This window comes from Tetrao urogallus (genome assembly GCF_951394365.1).
Source record: "Tetrao urogallus genome assembly, chromosome: 6".
In the NCBI taxonomy this organism is placed as follows: domain Eukaryota; kingdom Metazoa; phylum Chordata; class Aves; order Galliformes; family Phasianidae; genus Tetrao; species Tetrao urogallus.
Genome location: NC_136819.1, coordinates 9536999 through 9560943, shown reverse-complemented (window position 1 = coordinate 9560943; position 23945 = coordinate 9536999). Strand labels below are relative to the sequence as shown.

At 45.8% G+C, this 23945-nt stretch overlaps 2 protein-coding genes across 2 annotated transcripts in view; both read left to right on the top strand.

The window, feature by feature from the left end:
* Window positions 1-1678: 1678 nt before the first annotated feature.
* On the top strand, window positions 1679-8402 carry WEE1 (WEE1 G2 checkpoint kinase; the record flags this gene model as incomplete). Its single annotated transcript, XM_079537799.1, has 11 exons — window positions 1679-2239; window positions 3249-3457; window positions 3912-3978; window positions 4062-4234; window positions 5016-5137; window positions 5790-5936; window positions 6328-6423; window positions 6498-6583; window positions 6805-6975; window positions 7065-7210; window positions 8252-8402. 11 exons carry the CDS (start codon window positions 1679-1681, stop codon window positions 8400-8402), a joined length of 1929 nt encoding a protein of 642 aa, XP_079393925.1.
* A 6063-nt stretch (window positions 8403-14465) lies between these two features.
* Window positions 14466-23945, top strand: part of SWAP70 (switching B cell complex subunit SWAP70) — a gene marked incomplete at both ends in the record, with an annotated part of 31902 nt that continues 22422 nt past the window's right edge. Inside the window, 2 exons of the mRNA XM_079537302.1 lie at window positions 14466-14564; window positions 20402-20542. Coding sequence (XP_079393428.1) covers window positions 14466-14564; window positions 20402-20542 — 240 coding nt within the window. The remainder of the gene's footprint in view (window positions 14565-20401; window positions 20543-23945) is intronic.

Sequence of the window (23945 nt, the reverse complement as noted above, 5' to 3'; positions counted from 1 at the left end):
CTTTCCCTCCTTCTCTTCCCCCCCCCTCCCCTTTTTTTTTTTTCTTGCAGGGGGAGAGGGAGAGAGAAAAGGGGCAGCTTTTTAATTGAAAGCTTGTTCTTTAACCTTTTATAAAGAAAACTCAATATATGAATGACGCAAGCCACAGTTTTGGGTCCTTTATAAGAAACTACTTTTCATCTTCTCCTGTGGACCACTGATCAAGATGAAAGCTGTATTTTTTAAAGGCCTTTTTGTATTCCAGCTATCTTGAAACTCAAATACTTGAGTTGGTATCTGCTATGCAGTGCATTCATGTTCTGAATGGGACATTATTGTAGTTCTGAATTATTGCAAGGCAAGTGTTTGTACAGCACTTGGCTTGGTGTAGCCATCTCTGTGTAAATGATACCCAGTTCTTTTTATATAGGTTACGTTGTTTGCCTTCAGGTTTCAGAAATTAGCTTCCAGGTTTCTGTAATCTCAGAAACTGTGTTCTTGTAGATTGTCACAGGTTGCCTGAAAACAAAGAAGTACCTTCAGCTTTCAGGGGATCAGAAGTGTGAGCAGAGCATGGGATATGATGCTGAAGTGGAAATGTTCCTCCAGCAGAAAAACTAAGGGCCTTTGTTCCTTCAGATGATGGTGGAGCTCTAAGCAACCCCACCTCGCTGCGCATCAGCTGGGAGTGCGGTGAGGTACTGAGTCATGTCAATGGCCAACACGTTCAGTCAAATTAATTTAAGGCGCTCTATGCTTGTGCGGCACCAGGTTCGTCCCAGGGGCTCTGCTCCTGCACATCAGCACCAGCAGTTCTCAAAGAGAACACGTCAGAGTGCTAACTTTGCTTTTATTAACCACGTGTTGCACAGTGCGGGGCTGCACTCCCAGGCAGCGCACAGTCAGTGGCCGCTCGTCCGATCCCGGCGGCTGCGACCCGCGGGCCCTTTAAAAGCTCCCGTGCGAGCCGCCGGTGACCGCATGGTGCCGCGTGCGACTTCCCTGTTCCTGCCAGCAAATAAACGGCACGGAGCGCGTTGGCTGAAGCGCGCTGAACGCTCATTTTCTGTTTTAGCTAAAGAACAGCGCCCTGGACTAGCTGAAGCGCGGCGTGGAAATGAGACTTCGGAGCGTTGCCGTGCCGAGGAGCAAAAAGCTCGCCGTGAGGCGGGTCCTTTCGGAGCCCGAGGCGGCGTGGCACGGCACACTCGAGCTCCCCGCCCGCTCTCCGGGCGGTTCCGGCCGGGCCCGGCCCTGAAGCACTACTGCCGTGTGGGGCCGCGCCCCGCGGCTAAGATGGCGCCGGGCCGCAGAGCTCGGACGTGTCCGTGCGGCCGCCTCGGGGCTCGTGTCGGGTAGCGGCCCCGCCCCCACCCAACCGCCCGGCGGAGGCTCGAGCGCGCGGCCCCGCCCCCCTCCTCTCTCGTCGTTCGCGCCAAAGCGTTCCGTGACGCGAGCGCGTGGCGCTCCGTCCCCGCCCTCCGTGTTTTCAAACGGAGGGGCGGGCGCGATTGGCTGGCGTGCGCGCCACGTGACTAACGGTCGCGGGAAAGCCGCGGAGTCCGAACAGCGCGAGGTGCGCCGTGCCCGCGGGCAGCGTCGCGCGGAGCAGCCGGTACCGCGCCCAGGGCGGAGCGGGGCTGAGGCGTCGGTGCGGCTCGGTCGGCCGTGAGCGGGGCTCGCCGAGCGGCGGACCGCCATGAGCTTCCTCAGCCTGCAGCCGACGGCGCCGCCGCGGCGGGTCTCGGCCCGACGGGCGGCCGCCCCGATCCGGCAGAAGCTGCTGTTCCACAGTGCGCACAGCGACTGCGAGGAGGAGGATGAAGACGAGGAGGAGGAGGAGGGCGGCAGCAGCGGCAACAGCACGGGCGAGGACTCGGCCTTCCAGGAGGCGGACTCGCCGCTCTCGGCGGCCCGCACCCCGGCGCGGGGCGGCCCGCCCCTGCTGGAGGAGGAGGAGGAGGAGATGATGGAGCCCGCGGCCGCGCCGCTGCCGGACGAAGGGGACTCGTGGGAGGAGGAGGGCTTCGGCTCCTCGCCCGTCAAGTCGCCCGGCGCCTACTTCATGGCCGGCTCGCCTTCGCCGCCGCCGCCCCACAAGGGTCGCCGCTCCGGCGCGCGCTCCCCCCCGCATCCGGCGGCGGGCGGCTGCCGCCTGCGTGGCGACGAGCCCGGCTCGCCGCTGCCCGACTACCCCGGCACGCCGCCGCACAAGACGTTCCGCAAACTGCGGCTCTTCGACACGCCGCACACACCGAAGGTGAGCCAGCGAAGGAGCGGGCGGGGCGGCCGTTACCGGGCGGGTGGAAGGAGGGGGGGGGGGCGGCGCCCCTCGCGTCCGACGGTTGGAGCGCGAGGCCAGGCGCGGCCGTACGGTGACGTGAGGCGCGGGAGGCGCTCCGCCCGGCCCGAGGCGGCGGCGGAGCTGCGGGTGCCTCGCTGTGAGCCGCCGCTGCCGCCGCGCCCGGCGGTGCGGACGCGTGAGGCGGGGGCAGAAACGCGCCGCCGTTCCCGTGCTCGTGGCGAAGGCGAAGTAAAAGTGAAATGATGTTCCGCGCTGATAACGTGGCGGCGTTCTGTCCGCCGTTGTATTTTGCGATTTCGTTTTTCTCCCCGACTTTTTCCATAAATGAGGTTTTCCCTGCGGCTTAGCGCCCTGCTTAGATAAGGCGAGGAGGGAGATGGGCTTACGCCAAGTAGGAACGAACCGTTTGGGGATGCGAGCGTGTGACGCTTCAACCAAACGGCTTAACGCTGAGTTTCGGCCTAGATGTTAGTTTAGTCGCCCAAATTCCACGCTGGTTATCTCGGGGAGGTTACCTTTGGAATTCGGAAAAATCGGTGACGTTATCCAGTAGGAACGCAGAACCGTGCTGAGAATCCATAGAACCTTGAGCGTCCCCATCTAGTTTGGTTTTGGAGAGCACAGCTGGGACGCTCTGCGAGCAAACCTTCCCTCGGGTCCTTCAGGCTCGGTGCGAGGCTGGTTGGACGAGGTGGTGCTCCTGCTGGGATGCGGTAGGACGGTGGTTAGCAGCCTCGCCAGGCGCTAGGAGGCTCGGCTGCGGGCTTCTGTGCACTATTAGATGGACAAATCTTTGATTTGAGGGTGTTCAGTTTTTGCTTTAAGCTTGCCATAGAAATTTGTGACCTGGTGTGTGTAGTCTAAACTCCATATTGCCTATATAAAAACTTTGGTATGGTTTTTTTTTAATGTCTACAGCAGTATTAAGTCCATAAATGTCTTTTCTGTCTTTTTTTAAATGCAGAGTTTGCTTTCTAAAGCCCAAGGACTGGGCTCCAGCTCAGTCAAACTTCGAGGAGGCTCTCTATTTATGAACGTTGGGAGGTCAGAGAAGCAAGACTCAGATATTAGACAAACACCTCATGTGAATATTAATCCCTTCACTCCCGATTCCATGTTCCTTCACAACTCTGAAGGGCAGTGTCGAAGGAGGAAGAGAACGCACTGGAATGAGTGAGTAATATGTCTCCTTCTTTGTAAAGTTTGTTTCAAACTGTGTCTGTGAGAACAATTTTCTTGGTAAATCTGTTAGCAATGTGATATAGAGAGCTTGTGCGTCTTTGGGATGCGTGGTAGTGTGGAATAACCATTTAGAATCAGATCTTCTGGTTCTACATGGCAGAGAAGGATCAGACTGTGTCCTGCTGTCAGAACTGCACACAGGGCTGTTTCTTGTGGAGGGGCGAGCACATTAAATAGCGGCGTGAAACATGAGAAAAGAAATAACGATGGTGCTTGAGCTTTTTATGAGTTTGTTTTGACTTTCTGCTTATAAGCACCTTGCGTTCAGTTAGACTAAACTTAAGGGGCATGGGAGACCTGGATCTCACAGCAATCAGTAGGTGCTAGACTTGAGTCCTAAATAAAGCCATTTTAATTCTGCAAAACTAACAAGTGTGAATTCCAGCTCTTGTGGAGAGGACATGGAAGCAAGTGATGGAGAGCCCGAGGATGAAGTTATCAGACCTGCTAAGGTAACGAGCGTTTAGAGCTTGATGTGAATTTTGGCACTTTGTGTCTCTGCACATCTTAGTGCTTTCCTTTCTAATCTCTGCAGAGGATCACAATCACAGAAAGTAATATGAAGTCACGGTATGCAACCGAATTTCATGAGCTGGAGAAGATCGGATCTGGTGAATTTGGGTCTGTGTTTAAGTGTGTGAAGAGGCTTGATGGCTGCATTTATGCTATAAAAAGATCCAAGAAGCCCTTAGCTGGCTCAGTGGATGAGTGAGTATTTCCTACTCTTACAAGCCATCCTTTGGTGCTTTTTGGTGTGATTGTTTTGTTTTTCTTCTAAATACTATACAAACTTGACCACAACAGATTTATCCCAGTATTCTGAATGGAAACAGATTGCTCTTGTTTGGAAATAAAAAATATAAATAAAGCTCACTTGCGTTATGGCAGACTGTATGAATAAACTGTGCTGCACTGATGCTTGAATGCATAGGGAAATCAATGTTCCCACAACTGGGTGCTCATCTGTGTTGGGTCTGAGTGACATACAGATCGTCAGGCATTTTTTTGGATCAGCCTGATGTTCCTGACTTTTTTTCCCCATATTAAATGCTATATTAGTGTGTGCTGCTCAAAACTGCCTACTAGGCCAACACAAGAGAAGTTAAGATTGTTCAGTCGTGCTCATGGCCCAAAAACTTATTTATAATCCTAGCTTATTGTTCTGATCATTTTTTTTTCCTAAAACTTCGATGATGCTTCTGAAAACCTGCTGCTGAGAGTGGCTGGAAAGCAAGTAATGCAAGTGGCAGCTCTCTTAAGAATCACCTGCATCAAAGCCTGATTTTTAATGTTCAGTGTACTTAGTCTTTTAATGCAAAATAAATGGCTTTAGCTGGTTGGACGTAAATACAAACCCAGTGTAAGGTGCCACAGAGATGAACATGAAGATACTTATTTCAAGACGTGATATGAGTTTCAATATCAAGCTGAAACCGAACTAATTTCAACTCATAACATTCCAATGTGCTGTTTTTTATGACTGTAACAGGCAAAATGCTTTAAGAGAGGTTTATGCACATGCAGTTCTGGGGCAACATTCTCACGTAGTAAGATACTACTCTGCGTGGGCAGAAGATGATCATATGCTTATACAGAATGAATACTGCAATGGTAAGTACTGTTTATTAATCAACCTGAACTTGTGTAATAACCTGACATTTGTAGACACCTGTGTACCTCCAAATTGCTATCATTAAGCAAGAATTGATTGCCCTACCCATAGCTGGTGCTATCATTGTCTCAGATGTGTTTTATGTGTTCCTTTCTGTTGCAAAAGGGATAACAGATGCATGAAGCAAGAATTACAAAACTGCAGATAGCGTTAAGCATTTAAGAATATTGGAGCTACACTGAGTGTCTGTGAGCAGCAAAGTTGTTCATTCTTTTGTATAATATCTCAAGCTGGAATAGTGACAAAAGGTTTTCCCCTGAAGATTGGAGGAATTGCTATATAGCTTGCCAGAGGTTTAGGAGATGGAGAGAGATCTTTGTGATCTGTTATCATGTTGATTTGCATGGTGACTGTAACAGACTATGCAGGAGGGAAAAAAAAAAGTAACACATTACATGACTATAAAAGAAAGAGATGATGCATCTGATTTTACATTTCCTATGCATCATCAGCAAATTTTTGATGATAGATCTGCTACTAATTCTGGAAATCGGTTGTACTTAAATTTTGGAAGTTAGTTGTCATTACTTTCTCAATTGTCTGATGTTTAAAAAAAAAAAATAAAAGTGTTTTCTTTAATGTCTTTTCTAGGTGGCAGTTTAGCCGATGCCATAAGTGAGAATTACAGGAACATGCGTTATTTTACTGAGCCAGAGCTGAAGGACCTACTGCTTCAGGTGGCTCGAGGCTTAAAGTACATACATTCAATGTCACTGGTACACATGGATATCAAACCTAGTAAGTGTTAACTGCTTTAATCTGCTGATAGCTTCCTCAGTTAACTTAATCTGCTGTAGACAAATGAGCAGTTAGCCACACGTTATTAACTGTAAACTGTTCATTGAAGTTCTAAGTAGCAGTACAAAGATGTCAGTTATGAAGTTGGCTAGCAAATTTGAGCTGTTAATGAGTTTATCTTGGATCTTTTTGTGTAATTGACTCTTTCTCACATAATATTTGGCTGTTTTCCCAGCAGAGAGGCACAGAGTGAGAGTGTTTGTGTGCTGTAATTTCTTGCTTGAGGAGTTGGGTATGCGACTAAGTTTCTGTATGGCTACAATAAATGAGTGAAGCCACGTAAAGCAAAAATTAGACTCGAACTTTTTTTAACAGCTGTACTCTTTTTCAGGTAATATTTTCATATCCAGGACATCGGTGCCAAATACAACTTCAGAAGAAGGTGATGATGATGAGTGGTCATCTGATAGAGTCATATTTAAAATAGGTAAGAAGCAGCTAGCTTGTGCTTAAGAGCTGCCATCACGTGCATTTCTGAGAAATAACTCGGTGTTTTTGCAGGTGACCTTGGTCATGTAACTCGAGTATCAAGTCCACAAGTGGAAGAAGGCGACAGCCGTTTCCTTGCAAACGAAGTCCTGCAGGAGGTAGCTGTCCTTGTGAAGATCTTGTGTTAGATCTGTGTGCCGTTTTCATTATTGATTTGCTGTCTGCTGCCTCCATGCTGAGGGAGAAACCTGTAAACGACTTCTCCCTGAACACTGGAGGAAATGTGATGTGGATGTGTTCAGTGTTGATTAGTCTGTCTGTCAGATTTCTTGTGTTACTGGGTAGTGACTAATAAATGTATTCTTCTTTATTTTTGAAGAACTACACCCATTTGCCAAAAGCAGATATTTTTGCTCTTGCTCTAACCGTTGTCTGTGCTGCTGGGGCTGAACCTCTTCCTACTAATGGTGACCAATGGCATGAAATTCGACAAGGAAAACTACCCAGAATACCACAAGTGCTTTCTCAAGAACTGCTGGATTTACTGAAAGTAAGTGCTCTTGTTCCAGCTGCTCACTCATTTGTGGTTTACTGTATTTACTGGCCTTAACTAGAGTGACTTACTTTCTCTTTTCCAAGGTTATGATCAACCCTGATCCAGAGAAAAGACCTTCAGCCGTGGCGCTCGTCAAGCATTCAGTGCTGCTGTCTGCCGCAAAGAAGAGCGCAGAGCAGCTGCGGATAGAACTGAATGCTGAAAAATTCAAAAATTCACTCTTGCAGAAGTAAGTAATTCTTTGGGGTCCTTAAGTATAACTTAGTTTCTCACTGTTTTTCATGAGTTTGTTGTGGTTGACTGCAGAAAGGATAATTTGACAGGCTGTGCAGGTTCGTAAGGACAGGTTTGCTGAGGTAACTTTCTTGCTAATATAAAGACGAAATTATTTATTTTTTAAATCAAATGAAAAGGAAGTTGGCTTAACTTCAAACTTAGTGATGACTGCTGGCCTTGCAATAAGCATCTGCTTATAGTTTTGTCCCTAAAAAAAAAAAATAATAACTAAAGGTAAGAATGACTTCAAAGGCCTGCTTCTGCACAGTAATTTTCAGTTGTATGGTGCTCTGTGAATTAGCTCGAGTAGGGTTTTTTGTGTTGTGTTCTTAGTGTGCTTATCTTTGGCTCATTTAAGATAATACTTGTTTATGTGAGTTTTCAGTGGAAGAATCATTGTAAAGAAACTCAGCTCTTGTATCGTGTCCTTCATTGGAAGGAAGAATGCAAGATTAGACTTCTAGGGAAGAATAGATGTGTTGTAAATCTTAATTTTCTGGTAGTGGCGTGATGGAGGGGTAGACGTGCATGTCTGACTGACCTCCGGTCTTTTAAGGAAATAGATTTTAAAAATGGATTGCATTATTTCAGTGAACTGGCACAGTGTTCATACAGAAAGGATGAGGTGGGCCGCTGGTGTTAAAAACTCTCTGGCTTGCAGAAATAGACCTGGTCAATTGAACAAAAGCATGCAACTTAATCATTTTTCCACATTCAGTTATCGCTGATGGCAAACTGAGTTGAAATGAGTATTACATAAGGTTAGAAAAACTAGTGAGCTATGTTGTGTATAAATACTTCAATTGGACAGCAGTTATTTTGGCTTTTATAAATACAAGCAAAACCCAGTGAGGAGCTGTTAAAGGTTTTCATCCCAAACTGAATGGCAAATCTTTAGTTCTGAGCTGCTGTAATTAATCTGAAGTGCTTACTGTGACATGCATGTAGGCTCCCACTGGTGCTTTGTTAAAGTGTGACTTCCAATGTCTTGCAGAGAGCTGAAGAAGGCACAGATGGCAAAGGCTGCAGCTGAAGAGAGAGCTCTGTTCACTGACAGAATGACAACTAGATCCACAACACAGAGTAGACCATCTCGACTCATTGGCAAGAAAATGAACCGCTCAGTTAGTCTTACTATATACTGAATTCTGAGGTCCAGAACAACTACTGAGAATGGCTATAGCATCTCTGCTGGACTGAAGCCTGAGGATTTGAAGGGAACGTTCAATTCCTGGTTTCTTGTCCTCTCTGGACAGCATTGCTAGTTTTACAAGAATTGCTTGTGGGTTTTTAATTTCTACAGTATGGCTGATGAGCTGTATTGGCCTTTGAGATAATGGACTCGGTTACTATCTGTAGAGGATCCTGGATGTTAATCCACAGATGTTTCAGTTACACTGTTAGATGTCACATCGTCCCAGGGTTAACCACTATAGTGGTGTGCTGCTTTTTAGTGTTACAGCATTGTAATAAGAAGTACTATCCATAATGATCTTTAAGAAGGAGGGAAGGGGACTTGCTGTGTTACTGGTTTTGGAGCAGAGGGGAATAAATTTTGACAGACGGGCTTTAAGGCCACCTATGCTCGGTGTACCTGATGTCAGGTAGACTTCTATTGTGAATTTTATTTGTATATTCAACTGGGAGCACTTTGTAGGCATTGCATAAACCACAGCTTAGAAACCTGTGGAATTAAGTGCCATGTGGAACTGCTGCTATTTTAGTGTTTTGTCCTCGCTGTAAACTGTAGCATTAAAACAATCGTTCTTGTGTTAATAGGCTTCTTGTTAAAACAATTACACGAATCAAATCTAAGCTGCATTTTAGTGAAGGCAGCATTTTTCTCTTGAAGCTAGTGCATTGTGAAATAATGCACCAATTTAATACTTGGACTCTACTAGTGTAGTGCAATTGTTAATGTCTTGGCTATTGATGTTCGGTAATCCTTTCTAATAAGGTTCTCTAAATGTTGCTTCATTCTCTTCAGTTTTTCATTCTTGAGAACTCTTGTATATTTTTTAATGTTGAAATATCTGTAAATAATTGTTTAGTGTACGTGTTCAGGTTGTTCTTCATTGTTCATGTACATAAGTTTAACTGTGCATATAGTATGCTATAGTGAAAATGCAGTCTGGGATGCCAACAGAAAAATTCGGACTATTCAGTTTTGAGTTCCCAAACAAACAATGTGGCCATTGAAACTTGTACTGATGTTGGCTCTAGGTTAACAGATGTTACTAAAAAATAGAACTGTTCTTGTAACTGGCTTGTTTCTTCATTAATTTTAGTGTAAACAGTGTTTCTCCCATTTGTGCTCTGTTTGTTTTTACTAGTGTTGAATTTGAATATTAAAGTTACAAGTTGTGTTTAGTAGTGTCCTACGCTTATTTAAACTTTACAGTTGTGGAAATGAAACATTGAGTCTGGAACGTGGCAAGTCTGGATTAGATTTGCTTCCTATTCCTGTCTAGTGCGTTGTGATTCCCTCGTAGGAGAGTGGGAGTCACTGGTAGTTATGTTAGGGGCAAAAGCAACACAGTCTGTGCTGGTGTGTATCAACAGCAGTCTGTCTCTACAGCTTCAGGAAAGCACTGCGAGGTGGGAAGCTGAAGCCATGGAGTTGGAACTGGATGAGCTAGACTCGAAGACTTGGGCAGACTGGAGGAAGACGTGCTGCTTCTGAGGTAAGGAGGAAAACTCAACTTGCTGAGAATGGGAATTGTTAATGCAGAAGCTTGAAAGGAAACTGGCAGGAACTGGATGGGATGTGATAACAGCAAATTTTCTGTGGTGTGGATGTAAAATATTCATATTCATATATGTAATATATGTGAAGAGGTGACCTACTTTAAAAGTAATAAAGGCTTAACTGACTAGCCTATTTAGCAAGCTTTTAGGTTGCTGTATTAAAAAATAAATTGAGGGTGGCTTTGCAGAGATGTTGTATATGGGTTGAGTGGACCAGCAAAATTTAACTTCACAATTTTTTGTATTAACTGCTAAGTATTCTTTCTGAGAGGTGTTTTGGACCTCTGTATATGACAATGAAATTCAGAGGCTTGTTTTAATTGCTGAATAAGCAGTTCTCATCAGTAAAAACTGATAGACTGGAGTTCCTTTAAGATTTGACTTGGCGTATATGATACGGTCTTCATCGGTGTTGAGACCTCTGTTAAAGCAGGCTTCTAAGCAGTAATGAAAATTAAGCAAACTTAGTTTGTTTTGCTCATGCAGTGTAAATAAATCAAATTACTTACAATAATTACCTGCTGTTACTTCAAATTGTTGCTTCAAGCTCATAACATCATTACAGATTTGCTGTACAAACAAGCTTTATGCTGTGCCTGCATGGATGTGCTGGTGGCAGGTTTTGTATCTGTAATGTGAGTGATGCCCAGCATAAAATTCAGAACTGAAGTGGCTTTAGGGTTTTAACTTTCCCCCATTTGTGAAGGAGAATGTTTTAAAAGGAACTGAGTTTTTTTCAGTGGTTTGCAGGAGCAGTAAGAATGGTGACGTTTTATCCCAAATTTTAATGGGAACAACTTTCCTGAGTCAGGCCAATGGTAATGCTGAGAATCCTGACTTCTGTGGGAAGAGCCAGAGAACTTGTGAAATGTGTCAGTGCTTTATTTCCTTGAATATTCATAGCATCCAGGGATTTGAGGTTTAGATGCTTGCTGAGTGAGAAGAGGTGTCTCTATTTTACTGCCCTTGAAAGATTTCTTTAATAGAAACTTAAAGTAATTGTGGTAGCTTATAAATTTAATGCAGGAAAGTTTAGGCAAAAACTGTAGAGATGCACGAGCCACCTTTTCAGGGGGAAGAAGAAAACTTGAGAGCCTCTTGTGAGCTGCAGGAAGACAAACACCACCTGGAAAAATTCTGCCAAGTGTGGCGTAACAAGGTGAACTTCAGCACTTTCCTCTTAAAGTTTTATCTCAGTTAAAGCAGCAAGTATCAGAACTAGGAGGCAAACGTTATTTCAAATACCTATGTTTTAACTTGCACTATTTTTCTTGTGGTCTTTTTTTAAGAGATTCCTTTTGCAAAGCAATACATTGTAGTACTTTGACTATTTAGATCAGAGTACCTGACTTTTGGAAGAGCTACATATAAAGAGAATGTTAAAGTAACTGTAAAGTAACTGGTATGTTACATCCTTGCCTCCTCTAGATGTGTGCTTGTCTTCTGCCTGAATCTGAATCCAGTGTCTGCAGTCCATCGGAGTGATAGTGTGGTTGAACTGAATTTAAAGCAAAACAAAATAAAGCTGTATGGACCCTACCAAAAGCTGATTTGGTGACCTTGTCTTTAATGTGTTTAGTAGTCTTTAGCAACACCTGCTAGTCAAAATAGTCAATGAAAGTTTTGTCTAGCAGGTGTTTGTGTGCTAGGATTTCCCTCACTATTAGAAATCATATTTTGTTCAGCAGTGATTAAGCATTCTTATCAACAGTAATTCTGAGAAATGGTAACTTTTTCATCTTCATCCTCTACATTTCTGTAGGCTTGGAAAAGATAGCGCTGTGATTTCACTGTACATGTAATTTTGATACATAGCAAATGCACAGGTTTAACAATCCTCAGCACTTGTGCTGCTTACCAATAGCCTTGCTGTTTTCAAGGGCTTGTTCTAAAGCAATGACCAGAAACAGTCAAATGTGTAGCTCTTCTCTGCACGAACCTTTCCTTTTCCCAGTAACTGCAGAAACCATCTGAGAGCTTCTAGCTCCCCCACTTGGAGGCTGCTGAGCTGGCACAGGTTATTGTCTGAAGAAACTGCAGGGAGACAGCAGGAAGAAGCAGTGAGTGGGCAGGGCAGCACATAGGAAATTAAAGTTCCGCTTGTGTTTAAACAACTGGAATTGGGTGAAGATGCTATCACCTACACACGGGTGGGGGTAAGGGAAAGGGAGGTGCCTCGAGGAGAGAATGTTACTGGGCCTAATTAAACAGGAAGCAGTTTATTACTATTTAGCATGTTCAAGACCTAATTACTTGAGATTCTGAGTTTTCCGTTATCATCTTCTCTTACCAACTCTGAATGTAGACTAAGATGCTTGTTATCAGGAACAAACCAAAAAGATAACTTAGTGCTCCATATTTTACCTCATTATTAAGTGTGACTGGAAAAGCTTGTGTATAAATAGCTGAAAACTGTATCAAAGGCAGTGTATTTTGCTGGAATATCTTTAAAGACTGTTTTAGGAATCTCAGAAACAAACAGCTTTTCTTTGTAGGTGAGACTGAGCTAACATTTCACTTGGTATCCAATGCTGCTGCCTATTTCACCTGAAATAATTTTCGTACTGAGTTTCTACATAGTTTCAGTGAGCATGTTTGGGGCATGTGTTGTAAGGCCAGAGATGAAATGGATTTTAAAATAATTGAAGAAATAAATTCATCAAGAGAGTTGCGGACCGATTACATTGTCATGCCAAATATGCTTACTGCTGCTTTTCACCTTGCCTTCAGTGTTTGAGACCTTTCAGGGTTGGGCTGTTCCATTCAGAAACTGCAACACGTTGATCATTTAACACTGGCATGTGCTTTATATTTACTTTCTATTGAAGTCTTGCTGTGAAATGATGAGTGCTAGAAATAATTTTCTTCAAAGAAGGCTAAAAAGTTAATACTTGAAGGTCTTTGGTTTCTGTTTGCTTCAGTGTGGCTCTGCTGAGAATGAAAACCACTCTTCCAGTCACTGTTCAGTATGACTTTCTCTGAGTTAACAATGAGCAAAATCTGAGAGTTACTGATGTGTCTGAATTCTTTCCTTGATGACGTTTTAAGTGACTCAGTGGCAGAAGACAAAATTAGTGACGGTTTAAATGTGTAATGCTTGTTCTAGTTAGAACTGCCCAGATAAATACTTAAACGTTTAGGTAACAAGTAATTAAGCTTCTGGAGGGAGGAGGAAGAGAGAAGAGATTGACCTCTTAGGGCTGGGCCTCAGCAAGGTCTAAAGCTTTTTCCTGAAAGTGAGTCACTCTGAGACTGAGCCAGTTTTTGCTCCCTCACCTCCCCGACACACTTCAGTCATGCTTTAACCAGGGTTAGCAAATAAGATTAGAATAAGCACAGCTTGTAAAATAGAACTGCTGAGATCTCAACCTCCAAGAAAAGCAGAAATATGTCGTTGCATCACAACTTTGTCACATGAATAATGCAAGCAAATTAGTTTGTGAAGAGCTATCAAGGGCTTTGTGGTTAAGTGTGATCGCTGATAATTGGCGTTCCATTGTGCCGACCTTATCTTCAAAGGCTTGAAATGTAGATTGGAGGGAGACCCAGACTAGTCCATTTTATGGGATTGTTGCTTAAAATAACCCACAGTCACACTTGGGATGTGGATGCAGTTAGCCCGTACTTTGTGTTTCTGTATAAAAGGTCTTGTTGAGCAGATGCAAGCTTGTCTGTGTGTGAACTTTGGCTTAAATGGTTTAGCTCAGTTTGTTTTACTTACATGTGGTTGAACCATGTGCATTTTGTGTGTATATATGTACACAAAACAATGTATTAGAAGCTTACAAGATAGGTATAAAACTTCTTGATCAGCTCACCAGAAGATGGATCAGGTGAGGCTTATAGGAACCAGTGTGGAGCATAGGCTGCTGCCCTAATGAGTTGAGCTGGCTTCTCATGTTCTTAGTGGGAAGCAAGTGCTAGCAAAGGATTCAACCTCATGTAAATCCAGAGTAACTGCAGAGAAGCTTGTGGTTTTCCTCCTTCACAATTGCTTTCTGTGGGGCACTTTGTCTTCTTGCACTTATGGCAACGAGCTGCTGCCCACCTCTCAACTCTGCGGGGGGGGAAAAAAAAAAAAAAAGCTAGGACCCTGCTTTGAAAAGTCTGCATATAAAGCATGAGGTAGACGCTTAAAGCTAATACTCATCAACTTCCAGCTATCTTAGTTGCTTTCTCTCTGAGGTTTCGTGACTGCAGCCGCCTTTAGACGCGCTGCTTTGTGTTTGGCTGCTCAGCTAGTGGGTAAAGCAGGCAGGTGGGCGCCAACCTTCCCTCGCCCCTCAGCGGAGGCGACCGGGAGGCGGGCGGCTCCCCTGCGCGGGGAGGCGCCTGTGGCGGCCGGGCCGGGCTCCCGCCCCCGGGGCGGTGCGGGGCGGGCCTGGCGGCGGCGGGCTACGGAAAGAGAGAACCCGAGTGTGAGCGACTGTAGGAGCGGGGTGTCGGCAGCCCGGCCGGCCATGGTGGGCCTCAAGGACGAGCTGCTGAAGGCCATCTGGCACGCCTTCACCGCGCTCGACCTCGACCGCAGCGGAAAGGTCTCCAAGTCGCAGCTCAAGGCAAGGCGGGGCGCGGGGCTGGGGCGGGGCGGCCGGGGGCACGCGGCCGCCCGTTCCGAAGCCGGCCGGGGGCCGTTAACTGCTTTTCCTCCTTCGAGGCCGCCGGGCCCGTGGCTCTGCAGCGCTGCTGTCCGCGTGGAGCCTCCGCAGCGCCCGGCCCGCTGTGGGGCTGCCCCGCCGCCCGGCCCTACGTCTGGGCTGCGGGGTGCGGCCTGCCGACGGGAAAGCGGGGCTCCGCAGCACTCTCTTATTTGGGCACGCACGGGAGAATTAATTGAGAGACTCCAACTGTGCCTTTCTTCGCCTCCCAAGCTCTGAAGTAATGTCTGTGCTCTAAAGAGAGCTCCCGGGAAGCTTGCCGAGCCCGGTCCCATCTTGGCCCCGTTTTGTGGGGCTGGCGATAATAGCAGCGATTGGATAAACAAGTATTTTGAATAAGAGCACAACACCTGTTGACATCTGGAACCGTGGCTCCTTGTTGCGGCTCTGGCCTTGCCTTGCCCGCTGTGTTTGGATGTTGGGGGGATCGGCCCTGCCGTGGGCAGTGTGATGCAGCACCTGCAGCACATGGCTGGCTGCGGGCAGCCCCTTGCTCTTCTCCGTTCTTTGTAGGGCCGGCAGGGCTGCGAGGCTGGCTTGGCTCGTGTGAAGGGCTTTCCCTTCTTGCGTTCTAGAGCGGCATTGCTCTCCCCGTGCTGTCTCGTGTGCAGGGCTGTGATTGCTGTGCTGCGCTCCCCATGAGGCGTCACCAGGTGGGCTCCCCCGGCACGTTCCACCTGAGTTGGGTGTTTCTGTGCTAGGATCGCTGGCTGATACGCTGGGTGCTAGAAGAACAGTTGTGCTTCCAAACCAAAGCACAGTTATTGATCTTGTTAGCATCCCATGCCTGCAAATGCTCGTGTATAAAAAAAGGTAAAACAAAGGAGAGAGGAAACTAACCTTGCCTCCTCATTACTTGTCAAACATCTTCCTAGGCCATTTTGTTGTTTCATGCTAGTGAAAAGGCATGGAAAAGCAATGGGCCTTGGTGGTTCTGTAGTTTCCTCTGGTGCAAAGGCTTTTGGGGAAGTAGCACTTGGGGAGCTAAAATGAGGCTGCTGCTTCTCTGTGGCCAGCAGGAATTTGTTTTCAGGAAACCTGACAAGAGGCAGAGTGTTTTTCTGCAACCTTTTTGTGGCAGAGCATGAGTGTGGATGCTGAACCAATGGTCCTACTATGGAGAAAATGTGTTTGCATGGCTGTATCTACTGGGGCAGTAGGGCAGGGGCTCTGCCTCATTGACTTGGGGCTGTGTTGTACCAGGGAATTATTTTGTGGTTATGTGTTTCTTGTCTGTGTTTACAACAAATAAGGAGTACCACCCCTATAAAACAGAGAGGAGACTTGGAGTAAGCAGGTTAGCAGAGATCAGCAGCAATATGAATAGTGTTTAATAACTTAACAAATCTTTCATCGTGAAAAAATTTTGTAAAAATCCATTTGTTTTCAGAGAGCAGCATACTGTATTGCAACACACAGAGCTTCCCTTCACAGTAGGAAAGCTTGTCGACCATGGATCTGCAAGTTGTGTGATCCAGTGTAAGGTACTGGCATGGATGTACAGAAGGTCCCAAGTAATCTCCAAAAGCTCTACTGTTGTAACGACAGATGTTACCATCTTTCTACACCATAGAGATGTTTTTATTTCTTTTTTCTTAAATTACATGTTTAAATATGGACACAATCATCATTTTGTTACAGAGCTTTCAAACACTGCCATAGCAAGGCTGAAGTATCATTGTGGTGGATAAAATAGCTGCTGTTGAGGTTCGAGTATGAGCTGCGTGCAAGTACTTGCTTTCCTACATTTAAATCCAGTCTCTCCTTTCTTTCATTCTACCATTTTAAAATTGACTTATTTTAGAAGTTTCTCAAATGTGTCAACGTTCAGTCCGCTTTTCACCTGGAACTTGAGTGTGGCTTTAAATGGAGTTACACTTAGCAGCCAGCAATGCTCCTTGTGGTACATGTGTAATATTGGAACTAATATTTTGTACTAGTTTGTTTTTACTCTGTCTTTGAAAGCTCTTCCTTATGTTGCTGTAAGACTTTCTGTTTTGGCAGTGGGGTTATTTGGCTGTTTTGCTCCACGTGCTGCCACTGGGACAGACTTTGTCCCGCATTGCTGGTGCAGGATGTGGCCTCAGGCACACCGGCAAGGTGCGGGAAACCAAAGTCGCCAGTGAAGCTTAGAAAACTTAAACTGGCCTTTAGTCATACCTGGGCTGTTATGGGGTTACTGTACCTCTTACCTTCACTTTGCCCTCCTGCTAAATGGGAAGTCAGAGGCTGGTGGAAGAGGAAGGATGGTGTAATCGGGGTGAGAGGGCCGGTCAGACAGAGAGGAAGGCTTCAAACAATGCAGCGAGGCGCTGGAAAGGCTGAGAGTCTGCGAAGAGCGGGCCGGACCCCGTGGGACAATTGGCTTTGTCCAGCTCTGAGGGGCAGTAGGAAATTAGTCACGGTGACTCAGGGCCGCGGCCGTGCTGCAGGGCTGCACACGGGGCTCAGCGCTCATGGCAGCCCGGCCCCAGGACCGTGCAGGTGGACTGTGCAGTGCTGGGAACCGGGCTTGGTGTAATGGCCAAGCTGCCATCGGTGAGCCCACGTCTGGTGGGCGAGGAGGCTTGCGCTGCTGAGGTGCTGTGATGTGGCCTGGCCCAAAAACACCTCATGGCTGTGCTAAGGTCTTGCTCAGTGCTGGTTTCATGCTGATTAGGAGAGGAAAAGGGAAAGCGCTGTGTGGGCCTGCTTTGGCGGGGTGGCTGCTGACATGGATGTCGGGGAGAGATGAGCCAAGAATGTCCTGGAAGGAATTCACACGAGGCCAGTGAATGGAGCTGTCGGGGTCTGTGCTGCCAGCGTTTTCAGGCATTAAAGAGAGATGGGGGAGGGAGGAGACCCCCCAAAAGATGGAAAAGAAAGGAAAGGAAAAATACGGAGGAACCCAGTAATAGCCACTGTAGAAATAATCTGTCCTCTTAATGGTCCTACTGTCATCTGGGCCAAATTTGTGTTACTGGGCAAGAGGTGGCAGAGCTCTCGTCCCTCTTAGAAATGCAGGTCGCTTCTATGGACGAGGTTGAAATGGTGCCACTCAGGTGGTGACAGTTCCACTTGTATGAGGTTCCGGAAGAACTGCAATGCAATAGAGCTGGGCTGGGGTTTAGCCCTCCAGGTAAAGCAATGTCCAGAGTCTGTAGCAGTAGCTACGGTGACCTTTGGTGCTGGGTTATCTGTATAGCAGAACACCTTCAGTATTTCCTTGGTACCCCTGGGCACCTCTCTAATAAAACTCCTGACCGAAAAAGAAAAAAGGAGAGCAGTGTCTTTGTGGACCCTTTCCAGAACACTTGTGACCCATAGTGGGCTGTGGCCTGGGGACCCCCACTGGATCCACCTGCTGCAGCTGTAAGTTGTTAGATGGGCATCCAGAGCACAACAGGTGCTGGGAAAGGAGAAAGCTGCCCAGCAACCACACGGCACTGGGGAATAACCCTCGCTGGTGCGAAACCCCTCATGGTTGATAGAGTTTCTGCACGGCAGGGCGATTTTCCTACCCTAATTAATCCACTCCTTGGCTATTAGTTGTTTGGAGCTTTTTCGTTTGCTTTGTTCCATTTGATTTTTTCTTAGCTTCTACAAAAGAGAGTGTATCATTAAAGCTGGGTCTGTGATGGTCCAGATAATGCGATCTGAAAGAATGAAACAAGACAGAACGAGACCTCAGAGCAGAATTTTTCAGGCTTGCCCTGTGAGGGAAGAATTCAGCTGGTGCTGGGCCATGTTGAAGAATGGCAGGCTTTGGCAGGCGTGGAGGAATTTCCTGAGCTATGAAAAGAGCACTGGGCACAGAGGAGATGGCAGATAAGGCAGCCCTTAGAAATGATTGAAAGTGGAATTCTTTCCTGGTAATTGGTTGTTGGATGTGGAAAGCAGCTTTCTGACAGCCCGAGGATAGCAAGAAGGCCAAGGGGAGAAGTAACGTGGAGGGGGTATGATTAGCAAGTGTTTTATTGAACATTTAAGTTATGTTGGTAACATGCTCAAATCAGTTACGTTTGTAGAACGTTTTTCTTAGCCGCCTTTACAGCCCCTGTAGCCTAGGAGCAAAAATGAGATCCCCTTCCCCCCCCCCCAGAAAGTCAGGAATCCCTCTGAAGCCTTAAATAGAAGGGGAAACATGCATGTTGGCGTGCTTTTTCCCCCCACATGTGAATCACAAGGGCTCACTGGGTACAGTTTGTTAAAATAAGGATAGATTGGAGAGAATAGACTGCTGATGGAGAGTAGCCTGAAATGTGGTAACTTGTAAATACTGTTTTGCTACTTTGGGAAATACAGCTTCTGTTGTGGTAGGGCTGATGCTGTTGTTTTCCTGTTCTGTAACTTTGCAGCTGTTACAGCTAGTGGCTTTGGCTAGTATGAAAACGTGTTTCTTATGGAGATGTATGCTTTTCTGAAAGAAGTGGAAACTTTCAGAGTGTGCGGAGAGGAATTCTCTGCTGAACTGAACTTTTATTTTGGGCTGACTTTGTAGGACTTTGTGCAGTTAGTGCTTAGACTCTGTATGTCTCCTTAGTGCATATATGAAAAATATATGTATGTTAATTTATCCGGGGACAAAATAAAAGACATTGCAGGTGTGTGGCAGGTGTCTGATTTCCTAGACTTTGGATCCTTCAAGCTCCCACGTCTTGCTTCGCAGCCTCTGCCTAATTTTGTTTCACCTGTGTTTCTGCCTTTGGTTCTCCTATATGTTTTTCAGCACAAACCATTCTTGGGCACACACAGCTGTATCCTTAACCCAGCTCCTGCTGCTGGTGCACAATCCCAGAACTGTAACCCTGCGTTGTCCCCAGGGTGAGGGCTGTGGGCAGCAGTGTGCAGGGGGTGACCTGACTCAGGAGGTGGAGTGAAAGCAAAAGGGACGAGAAAAGTGCTTTCTGTGTGAGAAAAGTGCTGGTGGCGCAGGAGCAGCTGGTACTCCGGCCCTGCTTTTCTATTGCTGGCACCATTCAGGCGTGCAAAGCTCAGCCTGTGTAGGAGCAGTTAAGATGCATAGGCTACCAGTCAGTTTTCAGCAATTCTGTACTTCCTTAAAACTAATGGAGTGTGTCTCCTCTTCTTGAAGGCCATTTCTTAGCTGTGAGGGCTGGTGGGCGTTAAGCTTTAGACATAGTACATGCAAATACCTTTTTAAAAAAAAAATTGTAGAGGCATGTCTAAACTCTTCCCTTTTCTATACCCTTCCTTTTCTTTTACCATCTAAAACTTGGGGTGAATGTTGAAAAGTAACTCAAAAGCAAGCAGATGAGAGAAATCCATAGTTAATACTCTGAATGGAATGGTCATTTCTTTGTGAGCTAAAGGTGGCATATTGGATTATTTTCCTCAATACTTGTTTTCACTGGGTAATAATAATTTATAATTTCCAAGACTAGCTGTTGATGGTCACTTTCCCTAGCTGCCCAGTCTCACAGTGTACATGCTACTTTGGTGTTTCTCCATGCCTCTCCTGGCTTTCAAATGAATAAGGGTATGCATATAAAGGGCAGCTTCTGTAGCAGTAGATCTGTTTGAATCACCACTGTAACTGTGTGAAGCAGTCAAATCCTTGCAGTCAATTTCTTTTAGTTAAATGTTGGTGTTCTCCATTTTTTTGAGAAAAATCTTCAGGGCAGAACTGACACTGACATGAAGGTGCCATTTTCTGCTCACAGGCTCCTGAATCACAGCTCTGCTCTGGAGAAAATGCAGCCCAACAGCAGTGTCACTGATGTTTGTTCTGTCCCCAGGTCCTTTCTCATAACCTGTGCACAGTGTTAAATGTTCCCCATGACCCGGTGGCCTTGGAAGAACACTTTAGGGATGATGATGAAGGACCAGTTTCCAATCAGGGTTACATGCCTTATTTAAACAAATTCATCTTGGAAAAGGTAAGTTTGGGATTCTTGGGTTCTGTTTTTCCCTTTATCATTTTTTTAGTGTCTTTCCTTAGCGTGCCAGCCTTACAGCAGGCCTTTGCTTGCAGGAAACCTGCTGGTCTGAAGGCATTGGGCTGTGAGTGTCTGTGCAGGGTTGTTTTGGGGCAGTGCTCTGGAATGCCTTAAAATGGAAGGGTATGCTCTGCTCGTTTTTCTTTCCTTGGTTTCCACTTCCTATTATATCTGGTTGTTCTGTATGCTGTGCTTGTGTAGCAGTGTGTTCATATTAATGAAACAGTGCAGTGTAGAATTATTTGGAAGAGTCTTAAAGCTATAGGTTGTCCCACTCCATGCTATGGTTACAAAAGAACGTTGCCATAGACTCATCTGCAGACAGGACAGGAAAAGTATCTTTATTGTCTATTCATGAAAAATTGTAATAAACAGATCCCACCCAGTATTTATGGTGAGGAATGTCAGGGGGTGCTGCTAAGGTTTGCCTTGCGAGTTCTTTCCCTTGGTGTTGGAGTGTTCTTGAAAGTTCTTTGGTTGCACGTTTGTTGTTTTGGGGGAAGCTCTGGAAAGCAGCAGGGTTTCCCCCATGTTGCCCTCCATCTTATTCTAAGTAGAGGCAGGCATTGGGCCAGAGCTGGTCTCCGGGGGCTGTGTGTGTGTCAAGCTCAGGTTGAAATTTCTGAAAGCAAAGAGCTATGGTACTTCTTTTCTAGCAGCTTTGGTTGGGAGACTGGCCTAGGCAGTGCACAATACTTGCTGCAGTACCACTGAGTTCTCTTGGAGGCTGACCCAGAAACCTTCAAACTTTGATTTGTGGCTGCAGAGACACACGGATGGTTGCTTTCTTTTAAAACATCAAGTCCCAAAGTGACCTCCTGCTGGAAAGTCACCCATGTGACAGTTGCAGGTTACGCAAGCTCCTTAACCACGTTTTGATGACTTTTGCTGCTGCTTTAATCTACACTTAATACTGGTGGAAAATATGATACATGGCTGAGATGCAGTCCGTCAGCTTGGAAACAAGAAAAGCTTTGTGTATCTGGCTAAGCTCCTCTGCCTCTCTAGTCTGTTTGTCTCCTACCCAGTGACAGAGCCCTGCTCCATGTGGGGGAGTTGCTGGCCACAGATACCCACCCACCTGCTGTCTTGGCTACTTGCTGTGGGAGAATCTCCCTTTGTCCGTAGGAAGGTTATAATCTCATTTCCACTTAGTGTTGGCTGTCTGAGCTCCTGTAAGGTTCAACAGAGACCGAGCAGCTTGTACACAGATTGAAATAAGAGCCCTTGTTTTATTCTGAGTGAAGGATTATAGCTGTAGAGTCTGAACTAGAGGTTTGTTGTTAGTAGCATCTGTAGTAGCAAGCCATTGAGTCAAAGAGAGGCAGAAGGCTTTTTCAAATGTAACCATGCTTTATTGTTAAAGGGTGTATAGGGTGAAGAGTTATGGAATAGAGCAGCAATTGCAATTATTAAATAACACTTCAATTTGTAAATGAAAGAAAGACCTGGCTACCTAAACCTGTTGGTGTGAAGTTACAGCATGCAGCTACCCCGGGGCACTTTCCTACCCCCTGGCAAAAGAAGGGATATGCTATCTTGGAAAGAAAGCACAGCTGTGTGTAGTTTCCTGTGCTGCTTTCTTTTATACGCTGCTCTGGCTTCTGATAATAGCGGGTTGTACCCATACCTTTGGTTTCTCTTAACAGCCAACAGAAAATGCTTAGGAACAGGATTAAATAGTCTCTAAATTCACATTAGTTATCCTGACTAACCGTCTCTTCAGAGTTTAGACATCTAGTATTGAAAATCAGTGAAGTCTTTGGACAGAAGGCCACCTTTGTGCGCTGATTGTGACATCTCATCTTTCAGAGATGACCACATCAGTGCCAAAAGGCAGCGTGCAGTGGGATGAAGTCACTGATTCAGGCACATCTCCTTTGTTTAAAATAAACCCAACAAAGCAAACAAGGAACTCCTTTTTTTCATTCTTCTAAGGCATAGTCTGTTCTTGATGAGGTGATCGCAGTACAGATGTCATGAATTCATACTAAGTAAAGCTGCTAAAGAGGGACCAGTACTTTATACCCCAAGATACAGAGAACGCTCTCTCAATTCCTGGTTGTATTTTCTGGCAAATTAATTGTTTTGAGTGAGATCAGAAAGAAAACTTCTTGATCTCAAGACATTTGTTCTGTTTGTGTGCTTAAAAAGCAATGTGCATGTGTGCTTATGACTTGTTTTTTTTAGCCATCAGTTCCTCCTGTTTGGAATGTTTCTATGTTTGCATTCTGTTAATTAAGCTAGAGGTACTTTTGTGAATAAATTGAAATATAATTTTAGAAACTTCAAATATTTTCAGTTTTTGAAGCAGTGCTTAGAAATGATCTCTCTTACATCCCATGGTGCATTCATTTAGAGTAATTATTACTTCAGAGTAATTGTTATGTAGTAACCTGGACAGCAGCACTGCCAGTGGAGGAAACCAAAGTCCAGAGTACTGTAGTAGGGACCTGACTCTAGAGCTGATTTGGTTTTGGTTGTGGCCTTTTTCCTTGCTTCCCCCACAGCCATGCACAAATCTACTTCAAGAATGTACATACCAGAAATAGCTAGCGTTACCACGTGAAATTGTTCAGGAAAAATAGTATCTCTCATTAAAGAAAAGTATGTAGTTTACTTAGTTCTACCCACAACTCCCAGCGTCCCCAGAACACTGATTTTATGATTACATCCTTTCTTTAAAAGCCAGCCTGTGATGATTTAGAGAAAAAAAAAAACAACAAAACAAAACAACCCGCGAAGGTGGATTAGAGTTATTTTGGAGAGCTGGAGTCTGTATGCTGATCTGATCATCTTTCCAGAGTAATTTCTATGCAGTGTCTGTGCTCTGGATGCCGCTCAGACACTTGATGAAGTCCCTTCCACAATTGAGCTTCTGAGGGAATTGAGGTCTGAAGGAAGGATGCTAACATGGGAGTACTGGTGCAGTACAGCCCGTCCTGAGGCAGAGCAGTCCTCAGACCTGCTGGCTGCTGCCAAATCCTGGCAGCAGTGGGTGCTGGGGGTACCTTGGGTTTGGTGCCTCTTTCAGGTGTCACAAGCAGGAACCACCAGCTCTTACCCCAGCCAGGGCCCGTGCACAAGTTGTTGTTCCATCTGTCCCTCTGTGGTCACTGCCACCAAAACACAGGCTGCTTGTGGAGCCTGCTGCTCTGCTGGAGTGCTGCTGCCTGTAGGAAAGCAGGTTTCCTGCTCCATCGTATCACCTCAGGAGCAGGGTAACTAGCAGGGCACTTCTGGGGTGCAAGGGCTGTGTGGTTTGGCCCATCGTAAGAAAATGGCACAAGATGTTACCCATGGTGCTCCCAGGCAAGGTGCAAAAACCTTTTTCTTACCCATG